The 26,043-nt window shown below is 37.6% G+C and overlaps 1 protein-coding gene across 12 annotated transcripts in view; it reads left to right on the top strand.

The window, feature by feature from the left end:
* The window catches only part of shot (dystonin-like protein short stop), a 1,374,398-nt gene that overhangs the window by 1,289,203 nt on the left and 59,152 nt on the right, over positions 1-26,043 (top strand). For 10 of the 12 annotated variants that reach the window (XM_067773043.1, XM_067773042.1, XM_067773040.1 and 7 more), the window contains one exon: positions 11,765-11,943. The exons of the other annotated variants lie outside the window; for them this stretch is intronic. In XM_067773043.1, the coding sequence (XP_067629144.1) occupies positions 11,765-11,943 (179 nt within the window). The remainder of the gene's footprint in view (positions 1-11,764; positions 11,944-26,043) is intronic. 12 annotated transcript variants of the gene reach the window in all.

The following is a 26,043-nucleotide window of genomic DNA, read 5'->3' as shown; positions in this document are numbered from 1 at the left end:
GAAAAGAAGTTAAGCTGTATCTTTTTGGTTATAATCACTATGAATTAGAAACGATGCTGAGGATGACCCTATAAACCGTACATACCTTAGGAAGCTGCAAATATTTAGTATTGATTCTCTTTCATATCTTTGATGATTTAATTTAATGTATAACTTAAACTCTTTATGAAATTTTTATTTTTGTACACCCCACACAAAACAATATACCAAAGCTAGGACTGGCATTTAGAACTATGTTAAACTTTAATATAAAAAATGCCATATACTTTTCCTATGCTGCATAGTAATTTGAAATTATTTAATGTAATATTGTAATCTTAGGTTAATAAGTATGCATCTGGAAAATGTTTAATAAAATACAATACAAATACAATACAAATTATCGCAATTTAGGGTTCCTACACGATTTAATCCATAAAGGGCAACTGGAATACCTGTGTATTTAGAAATTTATGTTTTTCAAAATCAGACAGAACTGGCAACTTTATTGTTCCACGCTATAAGTATCTTACATCTTCCAGAACATTCTTTGTAAGTGCTATCTAATTATGGAACGCAGTACCAAATAACATTAAAAATTAACGCAATATCAGACGCTTTAAATTGGCTTTATTTGAATTTCTGTAAAATGTACATACATAATACTTTTTCTTAATTTTTTTGAATCAGACTCATTCTTTAATTTTTGTTTTTATTTTGCTTTTTACTAAACTAGTCAAAGACCTTTTTGAGCATTCATACAAATATACATACATAGAATAGTTGATAGTGTTTTGATTGAATTAGTTTTAATAATCTATTTATTTAACATAATGTATATTAAAAATAAATTTAGAAATTAAAAATATTGTATTGTTGGTAAATATCCGAATGTTGATGTACGCTAAGAGACAATAGTCTCACATGTACAAATTTATTAATAAACTTTGAACTATGCTATGTGATCATTCTGCAGCTTAACATGGAGCTGATCCAGTTTGTTAAAGCTGGATGAACTTCAATAGAGTTGAGACTGTTCATGATTGCTTTCTGTGAGACATTGTTGAAAGTTCCGGCTATGTCCAGAAAAACATCTGGTGTTCCAGGGTTTTCTCTATATTCATGACCACGCTATGCAATGCAGTATCGACTGACTTGCCTTTGGTATAAGCATGTTGTGCTGAAGAGAAGAATTATTCGTTCATATTTGGCAACCACGCTACTGTTGGCAGCCATAATTTCGAAATAGTAAAAGACTTCGTTTATTTGGGAACCAGCATCAACATTAGCAACAACATCAGCACTGAAATCCAGCGAAGAATCAATCTTGCCAATAAATGCTACTTTGGACTAGGTAGGCAATTGAAAAGTAAAGTCCTCTCTCGGCGAACGAAAATCATACTCTACAAGTCACTTATCGTACCCGTCCTGCTATATGGGGCAGAAGCATGGACCATGACAACAGCAGATGAAGCGGCTTTGGGAGTGTTCGAGAGAAAAGTTCTTCGAAAGATTTATGGACCTCTACGCGTTGGCGATGGCGAGTACCGAAGAAGATTTAATGATGAGCTGTACGAGCTATACGCAGACATCAACATAGTCCAGCGAATTAAAACGCAGCGGCTGCGCTGGCTAGGCCATGTTATGCGAATGAAAGATGATGCTCCGGCCAAGAAAGTGTTTCTATCGGAACCCGCCTATGGAAGCAGAGGTAGAGGGCGGCCCCCACTCCGTTCGAAGGACCAGGTGGAAAACGATTTAAATTCCCTTGGTGTGACCAATTGGCGCCGGTTGGCGGAGCGAAGGAGCGACTGGCGCGCCTTGTTGGACGGCCATAACCGTTTAGACGGTTAAGCGCCAATTAAGTAAGTAAGTAAGTAAGTATTTGATATTATATACACATCTATTAGCCTCTCAAGGCCTATAGTCGTTTGGGTATGAAGACTATTCGAACCGTTCTCCAAGATTACGGGACGTAGTTCAGTTTTATAGGACCCTCAAAGATTATTGTTAGCCATTCTTTAATTGTTCCACCAGCCACCTGCAGCATAGCAGGGAAGAATATTCCATCTGGACCCGGCAATTTGAACTTGCCAAAAGTTTTTATTGCCCACTCGATTTTGGTATTTGTCGCCAAGGTACCAGGTCTCTCCCTATAAGGATTGTAGACGTGGTTACATAACTCATCCGCATCATCTCCTGATGGGAAGTATGTTAAGTTGTGCCTCAAGGGACTCTTCACTACTGTGTGACCAATCCCCGTCGTCTTTTTTGTTATCAGTCACTGGGCTGCATTACCTTTAGATAGGTCTTTCCTCAGTCCTTCGTCTATTTCGACACAGAATTTCTTCCACGAAAATCGCTTTGATATGTTTATTTCATGTTTATGGATCCTCAACAGATCTCTGTATTCGTCCCAGCAATCCCTGCCTTCCGAAACTTTTGCCAGCTTCAAAATCTTTTTCACCTGCCCTCTATAAAGACTTAGCTCCATACTCCACCATGGTGGATTTGCTTTCCCCTTGAATATTCTCAGAGAACAAGCTTTGTTGTAAGCAGTTGTCAGCGCCTTTGATAAAAAGTGTTTGCACTATTCCAACTTCTGTACGGTGGTGACCTCCTTAGGCTGTCTCAGTCTTCCTGATACACATTTATGATATTTGTGCCGTCTTCTGCACTGATCCACCATCCTTTTGAACTCCTCTGGTGGGGAGTTCACGTTATGGACCATGTAGCAGGATAAGATACGGTTCGTTCTTCGCCTGTATTGCGACCACCGCTAGGGTTTCGGTCTTTGCGTAATTAACGCTGAATCCGCGAGCGCGAGGAGGAGGAACTCGCTAGACGCCACTTTTCTGTGTTGGAGGCTTATCTGTAAGACTAGCAGCGCCATTGCAATGTTTGCCTCTCTCCAAATTGTACGTATCTGTGCCCACGCAATGTTTTTTTTCCTCTGTTTTCAGAGTTTGGTGGTACGTTTCTCCCTCCCCTGCTCAAATCCTCTTTGTTAGACTTGCAGCATCAATGAGCTGCTTTTCCGCTTCCAACATCTCCGCCTCTATGCCTGTACCCTTGTCTTTTTCTGCTAGTTCCAGGTCCTCGAGGACATTTCCTACCTCTCCTGCTTTTAGCATATTGTGGTTTTTCTTAAGGTCCTCAGCATCATTGATTTGCGTGTGCACCTCTGCCACTGCGCCTTTGCCCCTGTCATTTTCCGCTACTTTCAGGTTCTCGAGGTCCCTTTACACCTCCCTGCTTTTAACGTATTGGGGTTATCGTCCTGAGAACTCCTCTTTTCAAAGCACATAAAAATACTACCTGCACCCCAGGACATTTTCCCAAGCTGTGGGTGCAACAGATCCTCCAACTCCTTTTTAATTTGGAGGATATAGACGTTTCGGGATACATGAAGTGCCTTCCAATCGCGTGTTGGTATATTCGGGTTCTGCCGCTGCAGAATATTAAGTGTGCCCTCTGCTTTTACCACTCGGGGTATCCAGACATTGGCCTTTGGTATCGTGGGTATCAGGGCTCTATCAACCGCCTTCAACATTACGCCTTCTTGTTTTTGAAGGTCTGGAACAACTCTCTGTAGCCTTTCTAAAGTCGCGTTATTGGTGCAGGTCATCAGTTTAACCCCATTGTAGCCTCCAGCTCTTTCGAAGGCTGGTATCGGTCTGGTTGGTTCACCATGCATTATTTTGATTATGATACCAATCCGATCCCCTTCTACGGATCTAAACTTTCGGTTGATATCTGCCCTTTTGGGGACGCTGCAATCTAGTAGTGCCATAGGCAGGGACTGCTTCGCAGCTTCGTTCATATTTTTCTCTGTGAAAACGGAACCTCAACTTTATCTCCCTTTAGTATTACCGAGTAATCGAGTATTATCGTTATCTCCCTATAGATTATTAGCATTTGTATTTTTGCTTCTCAAGCCATTATTGCCTTCCTCTTCCTGCTTGCCAAATTTTGGTTCCTGCCATTCCGGCTAGTTCGCCTCCTGGTTCTGGGGCATTTGCCCTCCCTCTTATGCCTCATAAAAGCAGGCTTGTCAGGTTCAGCCGATCGCTGCCTCTTGTCTGTCGGGGCTTCTTCTCCTTCATTACGGTTGCAAAATTGAGGATTGCTTGCAGCAAAATTTTCGTCAGTGAACTGTCTTCGACATTTTTACACTGTCTCACGGACCCATGCCAAGCGATCGCTCTCTTCGTTTAATTTTTAACGCTGCCCGATATTTTGAGGGGGTTCTTTTAAGCTGCCTATCTCGTTGCTCCCTAACGTTAGTTCTTTGCTCGGGCTAGTAGACCGCTCCTCTACCGAGCGCACTGACTGCACATTATCATTGCTATGCGCGTCCGAATCATCGCTTATAGCGATTTCCCTTTCCCCGTCTAGCGACGACATCACCTTTTCCTTTTTATCATCCTGACTTTGTTTTAAAGTTTTTGAGTTCACCTGCGTGACAAGGTGGGTTCACCGGTCTTATGTTAAAAATGGGGATAAAAACTGTCCGCCACAACGCCCCTTGCTGTGGTTAAGCCGTCATTACTTCCCGATGAGGCCCGGTATCGAGGAGGCTCCGTTCAAATACAGCCGAAAAAACCCCCGACTGCAAAACATCCAATAGGCACGGCCCGCATAACATAACATTAAGAGGTTGGCAGTTCTTGGTCACCGGCAGCCCGGCTCCCTCTTATAAAGCGTGATGTAGGCCCTAAACCACTCAGCCCCATAGTCGGGCTCTATGGTGTTCGGCTAAGCCCTCAGGGATGAGGGATATATTGATGATAATACCCAGCAAATAATCGGAGTCATAAAGGAATGGAAATTTAGTCCTAAATCGGACTGTTTACGCGATTTCTGAATGAATTTCCTTTTATGATGGTCGTTCGATTTAAGAATTTTATATATGATATGAGCCTGTATTTCAGTCATATATGACGCATATAAGCCCGTAGACAGCCTTTTCTTCTCCGAAAACTGTTGGCTTATAGCTCATAAAATACTCCTATATATTCATATTTCTTTAGGCCTTGTCAGGTTTCACACATTTCGGGCTAAGCTTTGGCTAAAAAATCAGGAGTGCTTCAAAAATGTTTGCAGACAAACTTTTTCTGATTGAACTCTTTAGTGCAGGCCGGAAATATAAATAAACTTTTAATTCTGTAACTAATATTGAATTTGACAACTGTATAGCAGAAACGCCTTTAACTTCCAGACACAAAGATAGAAAAATAGCCGCATCGCAGTGTGAGACGTACGCAAGAAGACACTTTCCAGAGTGAGTCACCTAGTTAAATAAATGCCTAGTATCTTGCGTGGCTTAACACCACAATAGTCTTGGAATTCCTTAAACTCATTAATTTGCTTTTGGCTGTGTGAATAAAATTTAAATATCGCATCTCAAACGAAAAGTATCACTTTCAAAATGTTTACAAAGGACGTCATTGTAAAAAATTTTAAGAGCCACTTTTTGTTTGGCATGTTGACATGTTGCTTCATAAACTCTAAATACCTATCGGTGTGCTTGCATGCATAACTTGAACATAACTTAGTGAGTGGCAAGTGCACTTGGTATAAAACAGATTAGTCTCATGCGTTGATTTAGTTTTCAATTCAAGAATGGCTTTAACAGTGGCAGACTCCATCTAATTTCTTTGAGGTGCACGTGCATTTACAACAGCTTTTTTTAAGTTCAAATAATGACAAAAAACTATCACGAAAAGTGTTTGATAACCGATCGAAATATCTTAACCGGCCATGTTTAAATCTGCTCCAAAAGTGGCTGAGAATTTGAATGTCGCTTTTTACTATATTGTTGCCGCTCGAAATTATTTCTGTTAAATTTGTTGTCTCCGAAAGCGGGGTTCCTTTTTGAAACAGCACTAATTTTAGCCCACACTTTTTGCTCAAATGGTTTAGGCGTTGCGTGAAGACCTTCAAAGGTTGTTTTTATAAAAGCTATTGAATCTGCCAGAGGTATTTCCTGACTTCTTTATGACATTTGGTAAACTTCCAAAATTTATTTTTATGGAAACTAAATTACCCATCACCGTTTCACGTTTCAATATCCCCTGAGCTGAAGCAATAAAAGTGCTTTCATCTGCGTTTAACTGCATGACAGCCTAAATATAAATTGTAATTTAAAACAAGAAAGGAAGCGTAAGTTCGGGTTGAACTAAGCATAGGATACCTAGCTGTATGTATTGGCATTTTACACATTTGGAAAAATGAGCGTTGTTTTGAATCATTTTTTTTGTATTTCTGGCTCTACTACAAAATAGTTATAAACTTTCAAAGTTTAATTCTTCAGAACAAACCTCTTTAATTTTTTCCAAGTTTTCGGCATAAAAAAAGCTTGTTCCAACCATGTGCCCCATCGCGTTAATATTGATTGTGGTGTTAGTGGAGTATTTAGAAGTATGTCTGTATATTTGTCAATACGATGCGGGGCTTTTAAAAACTATTTTTAAACCACAGAAATCAAATTGCTCACTTTTGCAAAATATTGATGAATTTTCTCAGCGACTCGATTTATACAAGGAACGTAAAATTAATAAAATTAAAAAAAAACAAAAGAAATAAATGTAAGGCGCGACAAGCTCCGAAGAGATCTTAGGCCGAGCTTCTCTTCCAATTTGCGTCGTGATCCTTACAGTTTTTCCTACAAATTGTCGGGCCGGGACCTACTTGTTATTTCCGACTCAGAACGGCATCTGCGAGGCAGATGAGTTTTCATTGAGAAGCTTTTCATGGCAGAAATACACTCGGAGTGCTTCCCAAACACCGCCCGCTTAGAAAAATTGTTTCTAATTGAAAAAACTTGTTTATAAATTTTTATGTTGCTTTGATTGGGGCGTGGTAGGCGGAGCACGCTAGCACCATACAACGGGCGCCGCATACATAACGTACCACGTATAATATAGTGTACAGCTTTATCCGTTGTTTCTTCAAGATAAATCCAAACGTAATTCTCACCGATTTCAGCTCTTATTTTTCGTTAGCCAAACTGTAGCAGTCAACCAAATAATTTTTTCGAAGTCTTGAGGCGTATGGTATCTTTTTGAAGAAAGCCTCTCCATATTTCATTGTCCAAGCTCCGCCAGGATATTTTAATCGATCGGTGTTTAATGATGTGTTAGCTGAGATTTGCGAGTATATGTATATTAACTTAAAACACAAAAATCTTAAATATTGTCTTAATATTAAAAGATTTCAATAATTTAAAACACATACATACCTTTTTATCACAAGCTTGAAAATATACAATATCGTCGTCCAAAACTAAATTTGGCTCTTTGATATTCTCAACCCAGTTCTCATTTCCAAATAAATTTATCGAGCCTGAAGAAGTACTGAGTGACAAATTAATAAATTATAATAATTCAGTCAACTCGAATGGTACTCCAAAGAGTTCTTCTTCAAATAAAAAAAAAAATGATAAGTATAGTTTCGAAAAGTGCTATAAATTTATGCTAGATATATGGAAATATGAAAGATATGCAGAAATAAATTTTTGAATCTGAAGTTTTTTAATAAAGACATAAATTGTTTCCCTTGGAACCATATCGCTTTCTTTTTTTTTTAGAAATATGCAGTTGCATTAACATCTGCAGTCTACTCATAAGACATCGACAATGACGAGGCGATTGTCAGTGTGTCAAAAAATATTACCGTTATAGTTTACAGCTCTTTAATTTAGCACGTGTCTACAATTTCTGTATGCAAAACGTAACTTGCTGAATAAGTTTTTGAGATTTCCCAACGTTTTCTCAATTGTAGATATGTATGTACGTGGTTAACGAATTATACAAATAGATAGATGGTCAAAATATAAAGATATTTAAGATCTAATTACAAGTGATCTGCCTTTATATGTAAATATGATCAAATACAGGTATCAGAAAGATGCATTCGACTTTTTGCTACTAAAGTTTCCTATTAGAAATAGCTTGAACTCTCAATTCAAAATTAAACAAAATAATTAAGAAAAATTTTTAAGTTAAACAGTTTTATTTAAAACAATATTTACATGAAGTAATAATAATACTAAAAGCTAGAAAATAATTAGGTAGGTCCTAGGTCACCACACTCCTCATCAATATAGGGCGTTGATCAGACAATTAAATAGAAGCGTTGGACGCGTGAAATTTCTAAAAATGTGAGGCGAAGCATAACCTTATTAAGGTTGAGTTGGTCTTATATATGACTATCAATAGAAATTTGACGCGTCCAACGCTTTTATTTAATTGTCTGATCGACGCCCTAGATTGATGAGAAGTCTGATGACTAGTACCTACCTAATTATTTTCTAGCTTTTAGTATTATTATGACTTCATGTAAGTATTGCTTTCAATAAAACCGTTTAACTGAAACAAATTTTTTAATTATTTTATTTTCAAGTTTTTAGTCTTTACTTAATTGCCTATTATTTCTCATTCTATTTGGTTCATTTAGTGACTCATTATTACACGGACTCTTTCCTGACAATTTGTTACAATCTAAGTCCTCAATACATAATCCTTCCAAAGACTTTAATCGGTTGATAAAATCGGCCGGACTGGTGTTAAAATTGCAACTGATAATCGGCCGGCAGCTTTTTTTCTGACATTTTCCTTTTTCGCGAAAATACGCTTGCGTTATTGCTTTTATTTGCTTATCACATAAAGGGCGACTGTTTTGCACACAATTAATCAATTTTTCAGGCCATCGCACAAATAATTAATTTTTCACTGTAAGAGCCTTCCGCGATTTACAACCAGATTGACTGAATTTTGTGTGTGTTAGTGCAGTCGGGTGGCTTCGTGACACACGTATTTGTTGTCGGCTACCCGTTGATGAAAATCAAAAATTTTTGATTTTTTCATTTGACGCTTGCTCATTTGATAGTGTTTAAGCGACTTAAACTATGAACATTTTTCGTTCGTTTGTTTCAGTAGCCATTGAGTGTGTTTGCAATTCTCAACTGGTTAGTGAAATATTCTAAAGACATAGTTTGAGTTTTTTAATTAAAAGGAGGTTCTTCGGATGGTGTGCTAATACATCAGAGCCCAGTGCTCGCCTCCATATCACACTTTGAAGGGGTTCTTCAAATAGAAAATGAGGTGGCTCATTAGAGCGAAACCTCAGAGTGCCCAACGCTCGCCCCAAGTTAAATAAATAGAGGTTTATCTTGTAGAAAATGGGGTGCCAATACCTCAGAGCCGCTCCGTGCTCGCCTCCATATCACATTTTAAAGGGTTCTTCAAATAGAGGATGAGGTGGCTCAGTAGAGCGAAGCCTCAGAGCCCCCAGTGCTCGCCCCCAAATTAAATAAATAAAAGGTGTACTGATGCTATGCATCCTCCCATGACTTAAACACACCAATAACACTAAAACTACCCAACTTAATAAACTGAACCCCTTAAAATAAACACAAATAAATAAATAAAGGTGTACTGATGCTATGCATCCTCCCATGACTTAAATACACCAATAACACTAAAACTACCCAACTCAATAAATGGAATACATTAAATCAAAAACCCCATAAACTCAATACAGTCCATTAATAATAATAATTTATAAATTTAAAAAAAAGGAATGCTTGGTGGGAGTTGAACCCGCAACCCCGGGCGTTTGGTCGGGTACGTCAGCCACTGTGCCACGACTCATACTCTTACAAGCACATAAAATTACTCATTTATAACTCTTATTAAACTGCTCGCCCTGAATTGCCCAAAGCTTAGACATGGTCCTTCGAGCCGGATCACTGGCTCGTATGGAAGTTTCATTAGACGACTAAGCCGTCTAAGGGGGGAGTATGTTTAAGCGACTTAAACTATGAACATTTTTCGTTCGTTTGTTTCAGTAGCCATTGAGTGTGCTTGCAATTCTCAACTGGTTAGTGAAATATTCTAAAGACATAGTTTGAGTTTTTTAATTAAAAGGGAGGTTCTTCGGATGGTGTGCTAATACATCAGAGCCCAGTGCTCGCCTCCATATCACACTTTGAAGGGGTTCTTCAAATAGAAGATGAGGTGGCTCATTAGAGCGAAACCTCAGAGTGCCCAACGCTCGCCCCAAATTAAATAAATAGAGGTTTTTCTTGTAGAAAATGGGGTGCCAATACCTCAGAGCCGTCCCGTGCTCGCCTCCATATCACATTTTAAAGGGTTCTTCAAATAGAGGATGAGGTGGCTCAGTAGAGCGAAGCCTCAGAGCCCTCAGTGCTCGCCCCCAAATTAAATAAATAAAAGGTGTACTGATGCTATGCATCCTCCCATGACTTAAACACACCAATAACACTAAAACTACCCAACTTAATAAACTGAACCCCTTCAAATAAACACAAATAAATAAATAAAGGTGTACTGATGCTATGCATCCTCCCATGACTTAAATACACCAATAACACTAAAACTACCCAACTCAATAAATGGAATACATTAAATCAAAAACCCCATAAACTCAATACAGTCCATTAATAATAATAATTTATAAATTTAAAAAAAAAGGAATGCTTGGTGGGAGTTGAACCCGCAACCCCGGGCGTTTGGTCGGGTACGTCAGCCACTGTGCCACGACTCATACGCTTACAAGAACCACAAAATTACTCATTTATAACTCTTATTAAACTGCTCGCCCTCAATTGCCCAAAGCTTAGACAGATAGTAGCAGGGTGTGATTGACAAAACGCAGTGTTGTATTTAGTTTGTGTCGACATTCAAAATGAACAAGTGCGCGGAAGAACAACAATTCATAAAAAAAATTTATTGAAAATTATCAATGTTTAGCAGCTTTATGCAATGTAAAGCTTTTATTATTCTTTAATAAAATTTTTATTATTTAATAAAACTGCTGTAGTTGCAAGTAAAAAGAAGTCATCATCCGATGACGGCATATTCACGTCCGAACGCTACGGTTTCTCAATGCAAATGTTGATTGACGCCTTTTTATTTGATAGTCGGGGGGCAAGCGTCAAATACCCGACACGCACACATACAAAAATTCAGTCAATCTGGTTGTAAATCGCGGAAGGCTTTAAATGCACGCAATTTAACAAACATAATCGAACGATAAAATTGAACACGCGCGATTTTATTGGCAGAGAAAAACGACAACGGCCGATAACAATTCGGTGAACGGTCGAAATGTACACACGCTCATCTAAATACATATATGTGTATATTTTTGTCGGATGATTACGACCGATATCGGGCGATCAAAATCGGTGGCTGGGTAAGCGTACCCTAATGCTTATGCGTTGCGAGCAGGTAAAAATTTTCACAAAAGAACGAAATCCCCCGTGAAAGCATTGCCAGTTTTTTAGAATAGAACAAATTATATTTACAACCCTTGCGCGGCGTAACACTTTTGTTAGAAAAGAAAACGCTATTAGTTTGTGATATACGAATTTGGTGCATCGCTTTTTGAAGAACAGTATGTTTATGGCAATATTCATTTGAAGAAATATACAATAGTATCTACCATGGTACCTTATTATCCCCTATCCATAGAAAAAGTATGTGGTTTCTTTAGTGAAAATTAGCATGTGTGTTTTATTATTATTAGCTTGCAAAATAGTTGCGTTCTATACATAAACAGTATGTAGGTGTGCTTTGTTTCCGTCTATACTTACATACAGTTACTCCGTTTCATAATTATTGCTTATTATAATATATATAAAAATAAGAAAAAGAGCTACAGTTTCTTAAATGATCATCCGCCGTCGTCGCCAATGTGTAAATATAATAGGTATATCGTTAAATATTGAACAAATTTAATTTACCGAAATCTTTAGCTGATGAGCACTTGGCAGAATTAATGCCCATATTCGAACGCATACGCACACAAGAGCAAGTGCCTTGTGCCTTTCCCATACATATGGGTTCAGGAGGCACCGTTTTTGTACGTTGTAATAATACTCGTTCTTTACCATTAAGTCCACATGTACTACACTGTCATCCCACTACGCATTGGGTAAGTTATATAAATAAAATATGTCTCTTATTTCCGCATATTAATTAAAATATAAACAGGAACATAATCAGTTTGTACAATAAAAACTATTTATTAATCATTGTTTTACAATATTTGTGAATGGAAATTTCCATTGTAACTGCGCCGTCACTTGTGCAAAAGCAATGATTGGATTATTATGTTCAAAAAAAAGTTGCTAGAAGTAAGAAATGTAGCCAGACAAATTACAATTAAAAATGGGTTGGTGTGCCCAGGGAAGGTCAAAGAAGAAGTATGAAAGATACTGAGGCCAATTACAACTAAAAAAATGGGTGCATGTACTTATGTACGAACATGGGAAGTTATACTTCTTTGTTATCATTAAAATAGTTCTTAATTGCCAGCAAATAATTAATTACATTACCTAATAAGATTGTTACCACTCAATCTAAACTACTGCCAAGCGGCTCAAAACGTCTTATCCCAAGCAATGTTTGAAGGAGGATTTGATTTATAGCAGTACTTTCAGAACCGTACAGAGATACTAGCAAGGTTGGCTTTCGGACTTAGCTTGTAAAGCCTCAATTTGGATACCAGGAAAACTTCTTCCACGGGAAAAGATGGCACCGACATTGGCTATATTAACGTGGGCAAAAATCAAAGGAATATACATATCTTGTTGTGATGCACCTCCGAGAATGACTATCACAGAGTTTAAGGGCATGATTCTTGGGATGAGCATAAAAGCACAGGGCACCCACTTATAATAGGTGGAGACTTAAATGTATGGTCAACTGTATGAGGTAGGAGTCAAACAAACGATAGAGGTAGACTTCTTCTCGAAAGCCTTACATCCCTGAGGCTAGAACTTGTAAAGGAACCGGGAAATATACACCCATTACTAGCAGTAGATGATCCATTATAAATGTCACGTTTGCTGGGAACGAAATAGCGAAGCGAGCAAAGTGGCCCATCAGTAATGTGTACACACTCAGCGGCCACAAAGCTATCAGCTAAGAGCTAGGGAAACTTCATCAAGGTTAGCTTCCAACCAACTACAAAGAAGAAGATAGAAAGAACAACTTCTTGAGACACAAACATTTGATGTTGTTTGGAATGATGCCACAATACGAAGGACACATGCGGAATGCCTGTCGGTTCAAATATCTATGTCATTAAATACGTCGTGTGATGCTTCCATGCTCAGAAGTCGCGCCAAACGTGGAACGACGAAATAGCGGAGGAGCGTAGAAAATGTCACTAAGCACGGCGAAGAGCACAGAGGGCACATTCATCACCACGAATGCTGAGCGACACAGTACCTACAAAGCCCAAAGAACAGCGCCAAAAATGCTATAAAAAAGAGCAAGGAAAGCGTGCTAGAAATAACTAATGGAGAGTACCGACGTTGATTCTTGCGGATTGGCTTACAGAATGGTAATGGCTAAAATTAAAGGGCAGAGATCAGAGTAACCTACATGCCCAATACTAGTGAAAAGAATCGTTGAAACTCTTTTTCAACACAAGATTACTTCCTTCCAAAGCGAGGACCTCGAAGATGTGGAAATCCCACGAGCAACAGAGCAGGAGGTACTCGTAGAGTTGCAGATAATAAGCCCCGAGAGTGCCAAATATAGTCCTTAAACCGCGATTTGGTCTAGAACATCAATATTTGCGGACCTCTTTAACGTCTGTATCCAAAAACTCGTCAACGACTGATTCTTTTGTCGAAACCTGGCCACTTTTTATATTGTATTGGATAGAAATGATTCTATAGCGTTTTATTAGTGAGCGTCTGCAGCAGACTCTGGAAATCTCAGGTGGCTTGTCAAATGGTCAGTCTGGATTTCGAAAATAAAGATCCACGATAGATGCAATACAAACAGTTGTCAACATAGCCCTGGAAGCCATAACCGGAGGTCAAAATAAAAGGACGCTGTTGTGCGCACTGATTGCTTTGGTTATTAGAAATGTTTTTAACAAAGCGAACTGGATGCAGATAATGACAGCGCTACGAAGCTTTGGCACGTCTGCTTATCTGCTCAGAATAATGCTAGCTGCTTTAGTGCAGACGTCGGCAAAATAAAATGCAGATGTGTTAGTGGGAGCGTGATGATCGCGATGTACTCCTAATATACATATGGACAATATTCATCAACATTGCGACGCACACAATCGATGTTACTGCGCCAAATGCTCAGCGACTACTAAATTAAAGAGAATAAGAATACGTGTGAATTGAGTTCGCACAATAGTTCCACTATTTGCCGACGTCTGCTTTAGTGACGGATACGGGTGAGGGAACAATGAAGTACAACATCACTGGCGGTGTCCCTCAGGGATCTGTTCTAGGAACAACGCTATGCGATGTACGACAGTGTGTTACCTGACCTTCCCGGAGTCATCCAAATTGTCGGCTATACAGATGGTATTGTCGTAATAGCAAGCCAAGAAACTGGATTTGCTCAAGCATTATATTATGACGCCGTAGGAAGAATGAAGGAATAGTTGACGAGCATAGGGCTGGGAATGGCTAGCCATAAAACAGAAGTGGGTTTGGTGACCACAAACCGAACTATGGTCGAGCTAGTCCTAGTTCCATAAATAATGAAGCCTTTCTTGAAATATTTAGGAGTAAACATTGACTCAAAACTAACTTTTAAAAAGCATTTCAGGAATGACAAGGATTCAAAATGACCCAAAATATATAATAGCAGCCTACCATATTGTCAAGTGAAATGGCCGATCTGTATGGCATTGGAATCGGCCCACCAACTCAAGATGCCAAGAAAAGCACAAGGTCACGGACATTAGTGAGGTGGCAAGAAAGGTGGGAAAATCGAGGAAAGGGTGCTGGACCCTCATACTAGTTCAGAATATACTAGAATGGTACGAGCGGAAGCACGGCAAACGAAACTACCACCTCACGCAGATATTGAATGGGCATGGTGGTTTCAGTATCTACATAGGATAGAGGAGGTTCCTTTCACTATCCCACCAATTGGAAAACACAAAACTCATAATGTTTCATTGCCCTCGTTTTCACGGCGAAAGACTATGTACACAGAGTTTTTTGGAGGAGCCTTCCATTAAGAATTTAGTTCCCGTAATGTGCAAAGACATACAATGTTGGACTGCTGTGAGTAAAATGGCATTTCTAGTGATGATGCGATTGATGCATACCGAAAGGGAGTACAGAAAAATGCGCATGAGATATAGTGGCGAATAACCAAATAAAGGTAAAATAACGCAAGCGAATGAGGGGTTTCCTTCCATATAGGATTATAAGGATTAGGTTAGGTTAGGTTAGGTTAGGTTAGGTTAAAGTGGCTGCCTCCGCTGTCCGAGCGGAGACTCACGTAGGCCGTTCTGGCCAGTTGCGCTACCACGCGGGAGGCCCCTATTTCCTGTTTCCCTACTTTCGAAGAAGAAGAAAGTTTAGACCCCAGTGCGGCTAAACCAGCGCGTTTGCCATCAGTGTCGTTTGTGTTTGTAGATTCAAGCTCCGAAAGGCAGTCAAAGGAGTGTCGCGGAGGCATTGGTACCTGGTTTTTGGCAGTGCGGGACAGTGGCACAGATAGTGCTCTACGCTTTCTATCTCCTCCTCGTCCCTACAGCTGCGGCAGAAGTAATTTGTCTGTAGACCCGTATAGGCACCGTGAGTGCCCATTAGACAGTGACCTGTGAGAAGGCCCGCTAGTGGGCTTATAGAGATACGGTTTAACAATATCACCGATTGCGATCTCTTTTCGTCCATCTTAGGCCAGATTTACTTGGATATACTACATGTAGGTTCCTTGGCCCATCTGGCGTTTGCTTGATCCGTGAAAAGAGATCGTAGCCAGTGTTTGCAAGTGTTTAGAGGAGGGCTGGCCCAACCAGCGGAGGTTATTGTTTGCAGGTTGGTGCCTTCCCTAGCTAGCTCATCCGCGGCGCAGTTTCCTGAGATGTCACAGTGGCCAGGAACCCATATTATTCTTAAGTTGCAATTTTCAGCTAGTTTGTTGAGGGTTTCTCTGCACTTCAATGCCACTAGTGATGAGGTGTTACTGCATTGCAGGGATTTTATGGCAGCTTGGCTGTCAGAGAAAATTGAAATAGAATTGGTCACCTGCAGGTTAGCAAGATAGGGAAGGTCAAGCAAGAGCGTAAAGTTTCCAAGGCAGCGGGTTTTATGTGCCGGAGCGACACGGCGGTTTTCCCCACCAAGGGCTGTCACTTCAGTGTAACCCCATTTAATTTGTTGCGTCCCTCCCAAAAACTGTCATCCTCCCAGCAGATCCTTGCAGCGGGGCTCCGCCATATGCTCCTACTCCAGGAAGGTACCGAACCTAATCCGGGGCCAGTAACTGATCCCGGTCTAGAGAAATGGTTTTGCTGCGTATGCCGGCATAGAATCTTTTTAGCACGGTACCACTCTTTCCAGTAATCCAAGAGACTAAACTAACGGCAATATCTGCTTTGCAGACCTGCTCTGGGTATAACGCCCACAGAAAAGATCGCGAGAGTGGAAATGGAGCCGGTCTCTCATTTATCACCCACCACTCAGTGCAATATAATTTATTTGATCCCGACATCGGCCGTAGATACAGTGTCTTGGAACGTCAAGGCATATCTATCCGGTCAGGCGATGCAAATTTAGAAATCACCAACATCTACATTACCTCCTTTCACCTGTTGCCCCAGCGGATACTGCACTGACATCAGCGCAGTACTCACTGGCGAAAATCGCATTATCCTAGGAAAGTGGGAAACTTAAACAGAGAATCGTTTTGCTGCCCTGCCTATTACCATCACCGCCAAAGAGGTTGAAGATACCATCGTTCAGGCTAAACCATCTAAAGCAATATGACCAAACGGCATAGCCATGCCGATGCTTGAAAAACTTGGAAAAGAGGGATTTAGGTATCTAGCGCATGTCTTCAACCTGTCCCTGTCCACCTTCGTTGTCTTCCCGAAAGCTGCCAGGGTGGTCCCGCTAAGCCTTGGAAACCGGCTTACGTAGGATCGTCCTATATCTCTCCTATCGCAAGTAGTCAAGACAGTTGAAGTCATTCTGCTTCCTATATCACTGCAAATTTGCGTCTTGCCAACCATCAGCATGGCTTTCGAAAACTACATAGCACTACCACCGTGCTAAACGCCATTAACACGCAAATTAATTGCGGATTAAATCAAAATCCACCACACAACAGTACGCGTTGCCCTAAACCTATCAAAAGCTTTCGATACAGTCAACCATGGCACGTTACTGCAAGACTTGGAAGGGTCCTTCCGTTCTCGAAGTCTCCAAAGGTGGACCGAAAATTATCTCTCTGTTCGGCAGACCCAGAAGAACGAAACAGCTTTTGTTTAACTTCTACATATCAAAGCTACCGCAGGACTCGTAAACTGCGTCAACAGGCAGCCGACGGTAACATTGACATCCGACCACCTGCATATACTTATTTCGCTCGAGCGTACCGCCGACTTCATCGTCACAGAAAAACACACTTTCATAAACTTTAAAAAAGGAAAGCGGGATGAATACAAATACTTTACAGACAACCGCTTTGTTGCCCTCCCTATCCCGACTGATATTCGTCAAGGGGAGCGTGCTTTCCACAAGGTCATTGAATCCGCCTCGGCTCGCTTCATTCCCGCCAGTAGAAATTCGGCCTCATTTTCCGGCGGAGGCCGTTAATTTAGCGAGAGAACGTGACCTTATAAGACAGCTCGATCCCGGTGACCTCCAAATAAGGGATATAGACCATCGCATCAGATTGCTTCTGGATGAACACAAGCGGGCGAAATGGGGGGAGCACCTAAGAGTTGTAACCTCTCTGCCAGTGTAGGTAAGCTCTGGTCCACCGTAAAGTCCCTATCGAATCCGTCTAAGCACAGTGACAAAATATCCATCGCCTTTGGTGATAAAGTGCTGTCGGATGCGAAAAAATGCGCGAGCGCTTTCTGCAAACAATATATAATTCATTCTACGGTCGACAAAGATAGACGGAGGGCCAACAGACACGGACATAAACATAAATTCAGCGCGTCTTCAATTACCATCACTGCCAAAGATGTTGAGGATGTCATCGGTCATGCTAAACCATCTAAAGCAGTGGGCCCAGATGGCGTAGCCATGCCGATGCTTAAAAGTCTAGGAAAGAGGCTTTCAAATATTTAGCGCATGTCTTCAACCTGTCTCTTTCCACCTTTGTCATACCCGAAAAATGGAAAATGGCCAAGGTGGTCCCGCTACTAGAGCCTAGGAAACCAGCTAACAGAGGAGTCATATCGCCCGATATCTCTCCTATCGCCAGTAGCCAAGACGCTTGAAGCCATTTTGCTCCGCTACTTCAAAGCAAATTTGCAGCTAGCCTGTCTGTCTGTTATCTGCTCCGAAATGTTTGTTGCTTTGTGCTGCTCACCCATTTTTTGCTTATTTTGCTGTTGCTTGTTCGCACAGGTTCTCGCGCACTCAAATGCACTGTATTGTTTTTTTCCATTTAATGCACTTGTAGCATTAGCAGAATCAGCCGGCGTTGTTGTTGCCTGCAGTGTTTTCCTACGCATAGCAGTGCATTTGTGACAGCGATATTTTTTGTTGTTTACTTTGAAGAATTCGATATCCGCGGCTTTTATATTTACACACCTTCAATGAAAGAAATTCATGCAATCTGAACAATCAATTTTATTTGAACTATTACGTTCGATTTTTTCTTTGCACACCAAGCAGTTCATTTTAGAGATATAACAATTTAGAAATTCTTATTAATTAAATTTAAAAGTGAGCGCCCCACGATCACTTGTTTTCAGTTTACAGTCACTCTAGGTCAACTTCGATCTGAATAGTGTAACAGGTTAAACTCTTACCTATCCAGAATCAAACACGACTTGTATTCATTTGTTGTTATTTTTCAGAATCACAGTGACTTTATAACAGGACATGACAAAGGCTCTTGTGACGGTATTGGAGGTTTAGTGAAATATTTTGCCATATTCTGAAAAATAACAACAAATTAATGTTTTCAATAATAAATGTGATATTTTAATTAATTTTAAGCATTTGGCATTGATCGCCTTGTATGCTGATATGTAATGCATCAATATATTGCGAAAAAAAGATTAATATTCAAAAATTCATATTTCGAAAACAACGAGCGTTGGCCAATGGATATTTACCCAAGTTGAAATATAAACTGCTCTCTCGATATAGAAAAAGTTTAAATAAAAACCAATAACCGTTTTTTTTTTGAAATATTAATTTTTGAGAAAAAAGTCATAAATTTTTACTAAATACTAAAAAAATATTTTTTTTTAACTATATGCAATTGTTTATAAATTTATATAAAATTAAAAGTAATAGCGAACATTTCGAAGAGAAAAGCATGAGAATCGGTTAATTTTTGACAAAGTTATTGTATGCTGTAATGCATTGCATCAATAAATGGAGGGAAAAATTTTTAATATTCAAAAATTCATATCTCGAAAACAACGAACTTTGGCTAATAGGCGTTTAGCCCTGTTGAAACATAGAAAAAGTTTAAACAAAAAAATAACCTGTTTTGAGAAATAAATTTTTGAAAAAAGTCATAAATTTTTACTAAATACTAAACAAATTTTTTTTTTAAACTATATGCTATAAATCTATATATATATATATATAAAATTATATATAAAATTATATAAAAGTAAAGATAATAACGAACATTTCAAAGAACAAATCATGAGAATCGGTTAATTTTTGACAAAGTTTTTGACAGTTGAAAAAATAGGTAAATAAAATACCGATTGCATTTTATGGAATTCAATTGCCGATAAATCCGAAAAAAAAAAATTGTTTTGAGGCAAAAAAACACGTGTTTCATTATTTTGACCAAAGAACAACATATAAGAATTTCATCGAAATCAACCGGGACCGGGTGTGGAATGAGCCTATTGCAATTGAAAATATGGTTGGTGTAATGTAGGGAAGCGTAACATACATCATGTATGTATTCTGTAGAGGTCAGTGTTTAACCTGTTAAGTTTGGCTTCCTCCAAAAGGGGTGCTGCTATATTACGACAGCTAAAGAGCATCCGGTATACTCGCCATTTTCAGCTGTAAACTTTGAACACTTACCGCAGAAGATCTGCAAAATTTAATTTTTTTTACATTTTGGCATGTTTTTTTAGTTTATTTATTATTTTTTTAAACGCATATATGTATAAGAAAAAGCATATTAAAAAAAACTATAAGTCAAAAATTTTGTTTATGTAGTACTATCAGGGCGTTTTGAACTTATTCATATGAATATATTTGCACCTCTTCCAGTCTCAAATGAAAATCGTTACATTTTAACAATTATTGACAGATACTCACCCTGGCTTATCCACTTAAAGATATTTCAACAAATACTATAGTGAAAATTTTTATTCAAAATTATATACCACGTTTTGGTATACCATTAAATACTACAGTACACCAAGGTTCGCAATTCACTTCAAATTTTTTTACTGAATTAACTAAATTTTTAGGTTCTCACAAAATTTAAACATCTCCCTACCACCCTAAGAAAACTTTTAGGTTCCAAAGAATTTAGAAAACTGTGAATACGTTTTTGTTAAAGTTCTTCGTAAATATAATTTGGAATCACCTTACGAAGGGCCTTTTAAAGTTATTTATAAACAACACCAAACATTTACAATTCAAAATAGAAATATTGCTAAAACTTTATCTATTGATTTACTTAAACCAGCAAATATTCTTGAACACACAAATTCAAATAAAATTCACAACAAAAAAACTTGGTTTTAATATTAACTAATAATTAATTATTTTTAAATTTTCTGGGAATGGTAATAAATATGGTGTTTATTATTTGTAATCAAATATACTTTATATTTCATACATTAAAATTTTAAAATAATTTGCATCTTATTAACTTTTGTTAATGAAAATTTTTTAGCTTTATATGAGTTAATCGGGGATTGCCCGTGTTGCTTTAAATGTATGAAAACATTTATTTCAAACAATTTTTAATTTTATAATTTATTTAATAATTTGGGAAAAATTTAAACAACGTGACATCAAGACGGACAAGGCGACAGCTGTTTCGATTATACCTTGTAAATCTCTTCAAAGCCTTTTCTCCCTTTAAAATGAAAATTTTTATTTATAATTTTTTAACTTTCAATTTATTAATAAATATTTTTTCAAAAATATTAAATGTTTGAGAGTTAACTTTATTGGATTAATTGTGGTGTTTATTATTTGAAATAAAAAATAATTTGCATTTCATACTTAAATTTTTTTTTAAATAATTTAAATCTTGTTAACTTTTGTAAATGAATTTTTTTTTAGCTTTCCAAATGAAAATTTTTGATTTCTAATTTTTTAATTCCCAATTTATTAATAAATATTTTTTGAAAAATATTTGAAGTTTGTGAGTTAACTTTAATGTTAAACTTCATTCGTACCTTAAGTGAAAGTTTTTGTGGGAAACGATACCCCAATTTTACATACATACAGTGGCTCACAGCTTATTTCGTGCAGCTACAGAACAAAACTGAGCTATATAGAAAGGAAACTAGTGACGGTATCATAAAGATACAAAAGCACAATTTTAATAAAAAATTTTTAATTTTAATAAAAGTGTGCTTTTATTTGAACAAGTACTTAATTTTCATGTGTTTACACGTTTGTGCTTATTATTTAGTTAAAACTGAAGTTATCTCAAAAACCAAAGTCAAAGCTTATTTCATGCACAGCCCTCTGCCTTAGAAAAAATTACTTTGTTACTTAGTACCTCGTATCACCACCTTTATGTTAAATACCATCTTCAAGATGATTTTCCATAGATGCAATTGGTTTTTGAGCGGCTTCGCGTGGTATAGTATGCCTTTCTTCGACAAGAGTAGTTAATCTTAGTAATCTGCCCTTGCCGTGTAGCCAATTCCAAAATTGACCACAAATTTTCAATGACATTTCAGGCGAAAGATTGCGGAAGTGGATTCATAAGGTGTGGACAGTTCCATATCACCCTTGCCTTCACTATCCCGGCACAATCCCGGATTTGTGTTAAGGGTAACTATTTGTCTTGGTTATTGGGAAATCGATCACGTACACCTAAATTAGGGGAAATTTGCAACGAATTTTCTTTTCGTAAGGTTACTTAAATACTAATTTTTGTCCATTGTGTCATCAAAGAAAGTTATTTTGCCAACTCCAGAGGCAGCCAAGTAGGCCCAAAACCATCACACTTCCATACAGTTGCCTTCAAATTTTTATTTTTGAGCTCTGAAATTGCTTTTTAAGCTTTGTATTTGCGTTACACCACATTTTAATCATGCCATATAAGCCAAGTATATCAAATTTTTATTCAGATGTTATACGTACGGTGCAGAACGCCGTTGCTGTCCATACGGCCGATGTCAGGATCAAATATATTAAATCGCACTGAGTGGTGGGTTATACGAGTAAATATGTATATCGCAAATGCCAAACTGTGTAGTCGATTTTGTATCTGTGATCTTGTCCCTTCAATAAATATATTGCTTAATATTGTTAAATATACATACATTATTGCGTTTACTTAAATTTCAAAATTAAAAATTTCTCAAAAATTAAAATTTTCATCAATTTGCATTTATGTAAACATACATATTTTTTGCAGTTTTCTTTTATTTTTGCTGTTGATAGGCTTCAGTTTTAATTAAGTATTTGTTTTTATTTTTGATTTTTGTGTGCACATTCATCCTTCAGTGTCACACCTGTTTGCGTGGTTTGTTCAGTGCATCTCAAACTGCTCATACAGAGTTTCCTGTATAACAGCTACTTTCAAACTGTTTTATTTTTTTTGTGTAGTGGTACATATTTGTCAATTTATCAACATATGTTTACTATTTTATTAATTTTCGGTTTCTGTAACAGTTATATATTGGCATATCTTAAATGAAAAGTCGTATCTTCAATGTTTTCTTAAAAAAAAAAAACGTATCTCAAACACTCTGTTAAGAAGGCCGGTTAATAAAATCGTATCTCAGGAGGCTGATTAAAAGGGTTGTAATTGAAGTAATAAATTTTTGACAGAAGAGATATGAACTAAATTTAGCTTTATTTCTTTTAATAATTCGGCAACGACTTAAAAAGCGAAACTATGCTAGGAAATAAATTATTAACAGAATGTCAAAGATACATACATACATATGTACATCCTTCGTAGCAAAACTTTTAATCTTTTCAAGATTTTCAAACAGGCCCGAGATGGGTTTTCTGAAATAGGTTGGAAGATTTCCGCTTTGTCCGAGAAGTTTATTCATTATGAAAGCTTGCTTATGCCTTTCAAATATTTAAATGTCAATATTTTGGATAATAATCGTAAGCTTACATGTTTCTTAACTCTTGAATTGATAACTCTGTCCTCCTGAGTATCTTAACAGTTCAACCATCGACATCGAAGGCTGCTTCAACAGTTTCTACTATACCATCCACAGAAACCGCCTGCTAGTAGCTTGATTACTGTCCCTATTAAAAAATCGTTTTTCGCATCAAGATTCGAGAGAGACAATACAGAAGAGGACCTAAAGTCGTACATCATAGCTAAACTTAAATCCCAAAACGTGACAATTCGTAAATTCAATTTTAATTATCCTAGAGACATTTCGTCATTTAGGATTGAGGTTTCCGCGCAACACATCGAAACCATTTTTATTATTTTTGGCCGCCTGGTGCTTTTTTGTGTGAATTCGTTAATATTCCAAATCTTGCTACCGTTCCTCATAACAATACTGCATCAAACAACTGAATATTAAACCGGTCCCTAATACAACTTTTCAAAATTTAAGAGGTCTAATCCCGAAACTGACTGAACTGTACTTGAAATCGTTTAACTTAATTATAATATCATCGCTTTTACTAAAACTTGGCTAAAGTCTCTTTGCAATGATTACCAAATATATAGAAGTAACCGACAGTTTGGAGGTGGAGTTTTGTTCTAGGTACATTCGTCTATATCTTCAGATGAGGTTAATTTACCGATTATCGAAGCTACGGAGTTTAAGTGTATTTGAATCCAGGAATAGGTTTTATCTATGTTGTCATCTGCTCTATCCCACCATTTCTCTCGATGTCTATGGGTCATATTTCCCTTCTGAAAGCTACCAATTCAATGTTGAACCACATGTGATGATGATATTGTACTTGTATCCTCCTAATTGTCCAGCAACGCATTTATTGCCGAAATAATTGAACTTTGCCTTAGACAGATAAATATAGCTCAAAACATGTTCGGGAAGGTCCTTGATTTGGTATTTGTTGACAGTTAATCAAAATCCATCCTGAGCCTCTTACTCTACCTGAAGACCCTGAAAAAGTTTACGAATTCGAAAAATTTATCGGAGTTACATTTCTACAAAATATGACTAGTTTAGATTTAGAAGGCAAATCTTTACACACTTAATCAAATTTTATCTACAGTAGTTTGGCCCAAATACGGTGCAGATATTGGCAAAAATGTTTCTGACTTCAATACCACCATTCCCGCTATTCTGATTCACCAAAGAGCTGAAACCTAAAAAAAAATAAAAAAAAAAAATCGTACTCTTTCAAGCTGTACAAGGAGACGGGTTCACACTCCGACTACTTGAAGTACTCTATATTACAGTATAAATATTTTTAATGAAACAAAAAGTGTTACAATACTTATATCTGCACGAGGAAAAATAAAATAACTTGCGATCCGAAAGTTTTCTATGATTTCGTAAACTCTAAACATAGGGTTAAAGGGGTTCCTTCTGGAATGAAATACTGTGACGATTTCTCTAGCGACGATCAAGAATTTCAAATCTAACTATTCCGCGGAGTTCAATTCTTTGTCTTTGAATATCCGTTTCAACTCACCCACGTAACCCAATTAATATCTAGCAATATTTCGAGATGAGGTTTTTCATATTTAACACATTTAAAGGAATCTTACATATACTATCATGACCTAATTCCCACATATTTTCTTAAAAAGTGTGCTGACCACACTTATCACCCTCTAACTGATTTATTGAATATGTCTCAAAATCATGGAGTGTTCCCTGCTGCTTAGAAGGAATCTTTTCTCAATCGCCATTCACAAAAACGGCAGTGGTAATGTGTAGAAAATTATCGAGGAAATGCAAAATTGTCTGTCAACCCAAAGGTATTTGAAGCCATTGTTACCAATCAGGAAACGATTTCTATTTCTACTTTGATTGCCAACACGGATTCTGTAAAGGCAAATCAACCATTCCAGTTGAATTCACAACTCATGTTTCTAATGGAGAGAAACTGGTCTTCCAACCTGGTCTCACCCAGTGGATTTCGTCGTACCTCGGTGGTCGAACGGCTGTATCACAATAAAATATTCTTTTATTCTATTTCGGCCTTTATTTTGTAAATTTTTATAAAAATATTTTTTTTTCTTTTTTTTTTTTTCGAGCTCTAGGCCTAGAGCTCGAAAAAAAAAATTTTTATAAAAAATTTTTATAAATAAAATATTCTAAAATCTTAGTGTATGCTGATTAGAGATATACGCTTCCGCTGCCGCCGAATTTCAAAACTATAGCCGCGGCGGCGGCGTTTGGTGCGTTAATATATTTTCTACTCACAAAAGACTTTCAAGGCCATTTATTGTTCATGTCGAATATTGGTCCGATATTATGGAAATGGGTATCAATGGATGCACATCACTGCCAGTTATAAGAATCCAATTGCGAAATTTAATTCTTTCTAACCGTTAGAAAGTTATTTAAAAAACAGGCGCTTTCAATGCCAGCTCAACACGGATTTCGCATCACCGAATTCTTCATGTTATTAACACAAAAAACTAAAAGAAAAATTATGTAATAAATTTAAATGCTTACTTTTCACAATTTTTTCAGAAAACTAATAACAATGAATTCAAATGAAATGACCCATGGCGAACGTGTTTTCAACAGGTCCTCAAGTTATCAAACTGCAAGTTATCCAAAAAATCTGCAGTTTTTCGCAAAAATTATATATCCCGATTGCCAGTATAATAAGCAGATCGTTTTAAATACTCCCTGAAATGATTCTCATCTCATACTTAAGTTGAAGATATACATATACACGTATGAGAAGGGTTTGAAAAATCACTGGGTCTTATATTC

This window comes from Eurosta solidaginis, chromosome 3 (genome assembly GCF_040869045.1).
Source record: "Eurosta solidaginis isolate ZX-2024a chromosome 3, ASM4086904v1, whole genome shotgun sequence".
NCBI lineage: Eukaryota > Metazoa > Arthropoda > Insecta > Diptera > Tephritidae > Eurosta > Eurosta solidaginis.
Note: the sequence above shows the minus strand (reverse complement) of the source record. Positions and strands in the feature narration are given on the sequence as shown.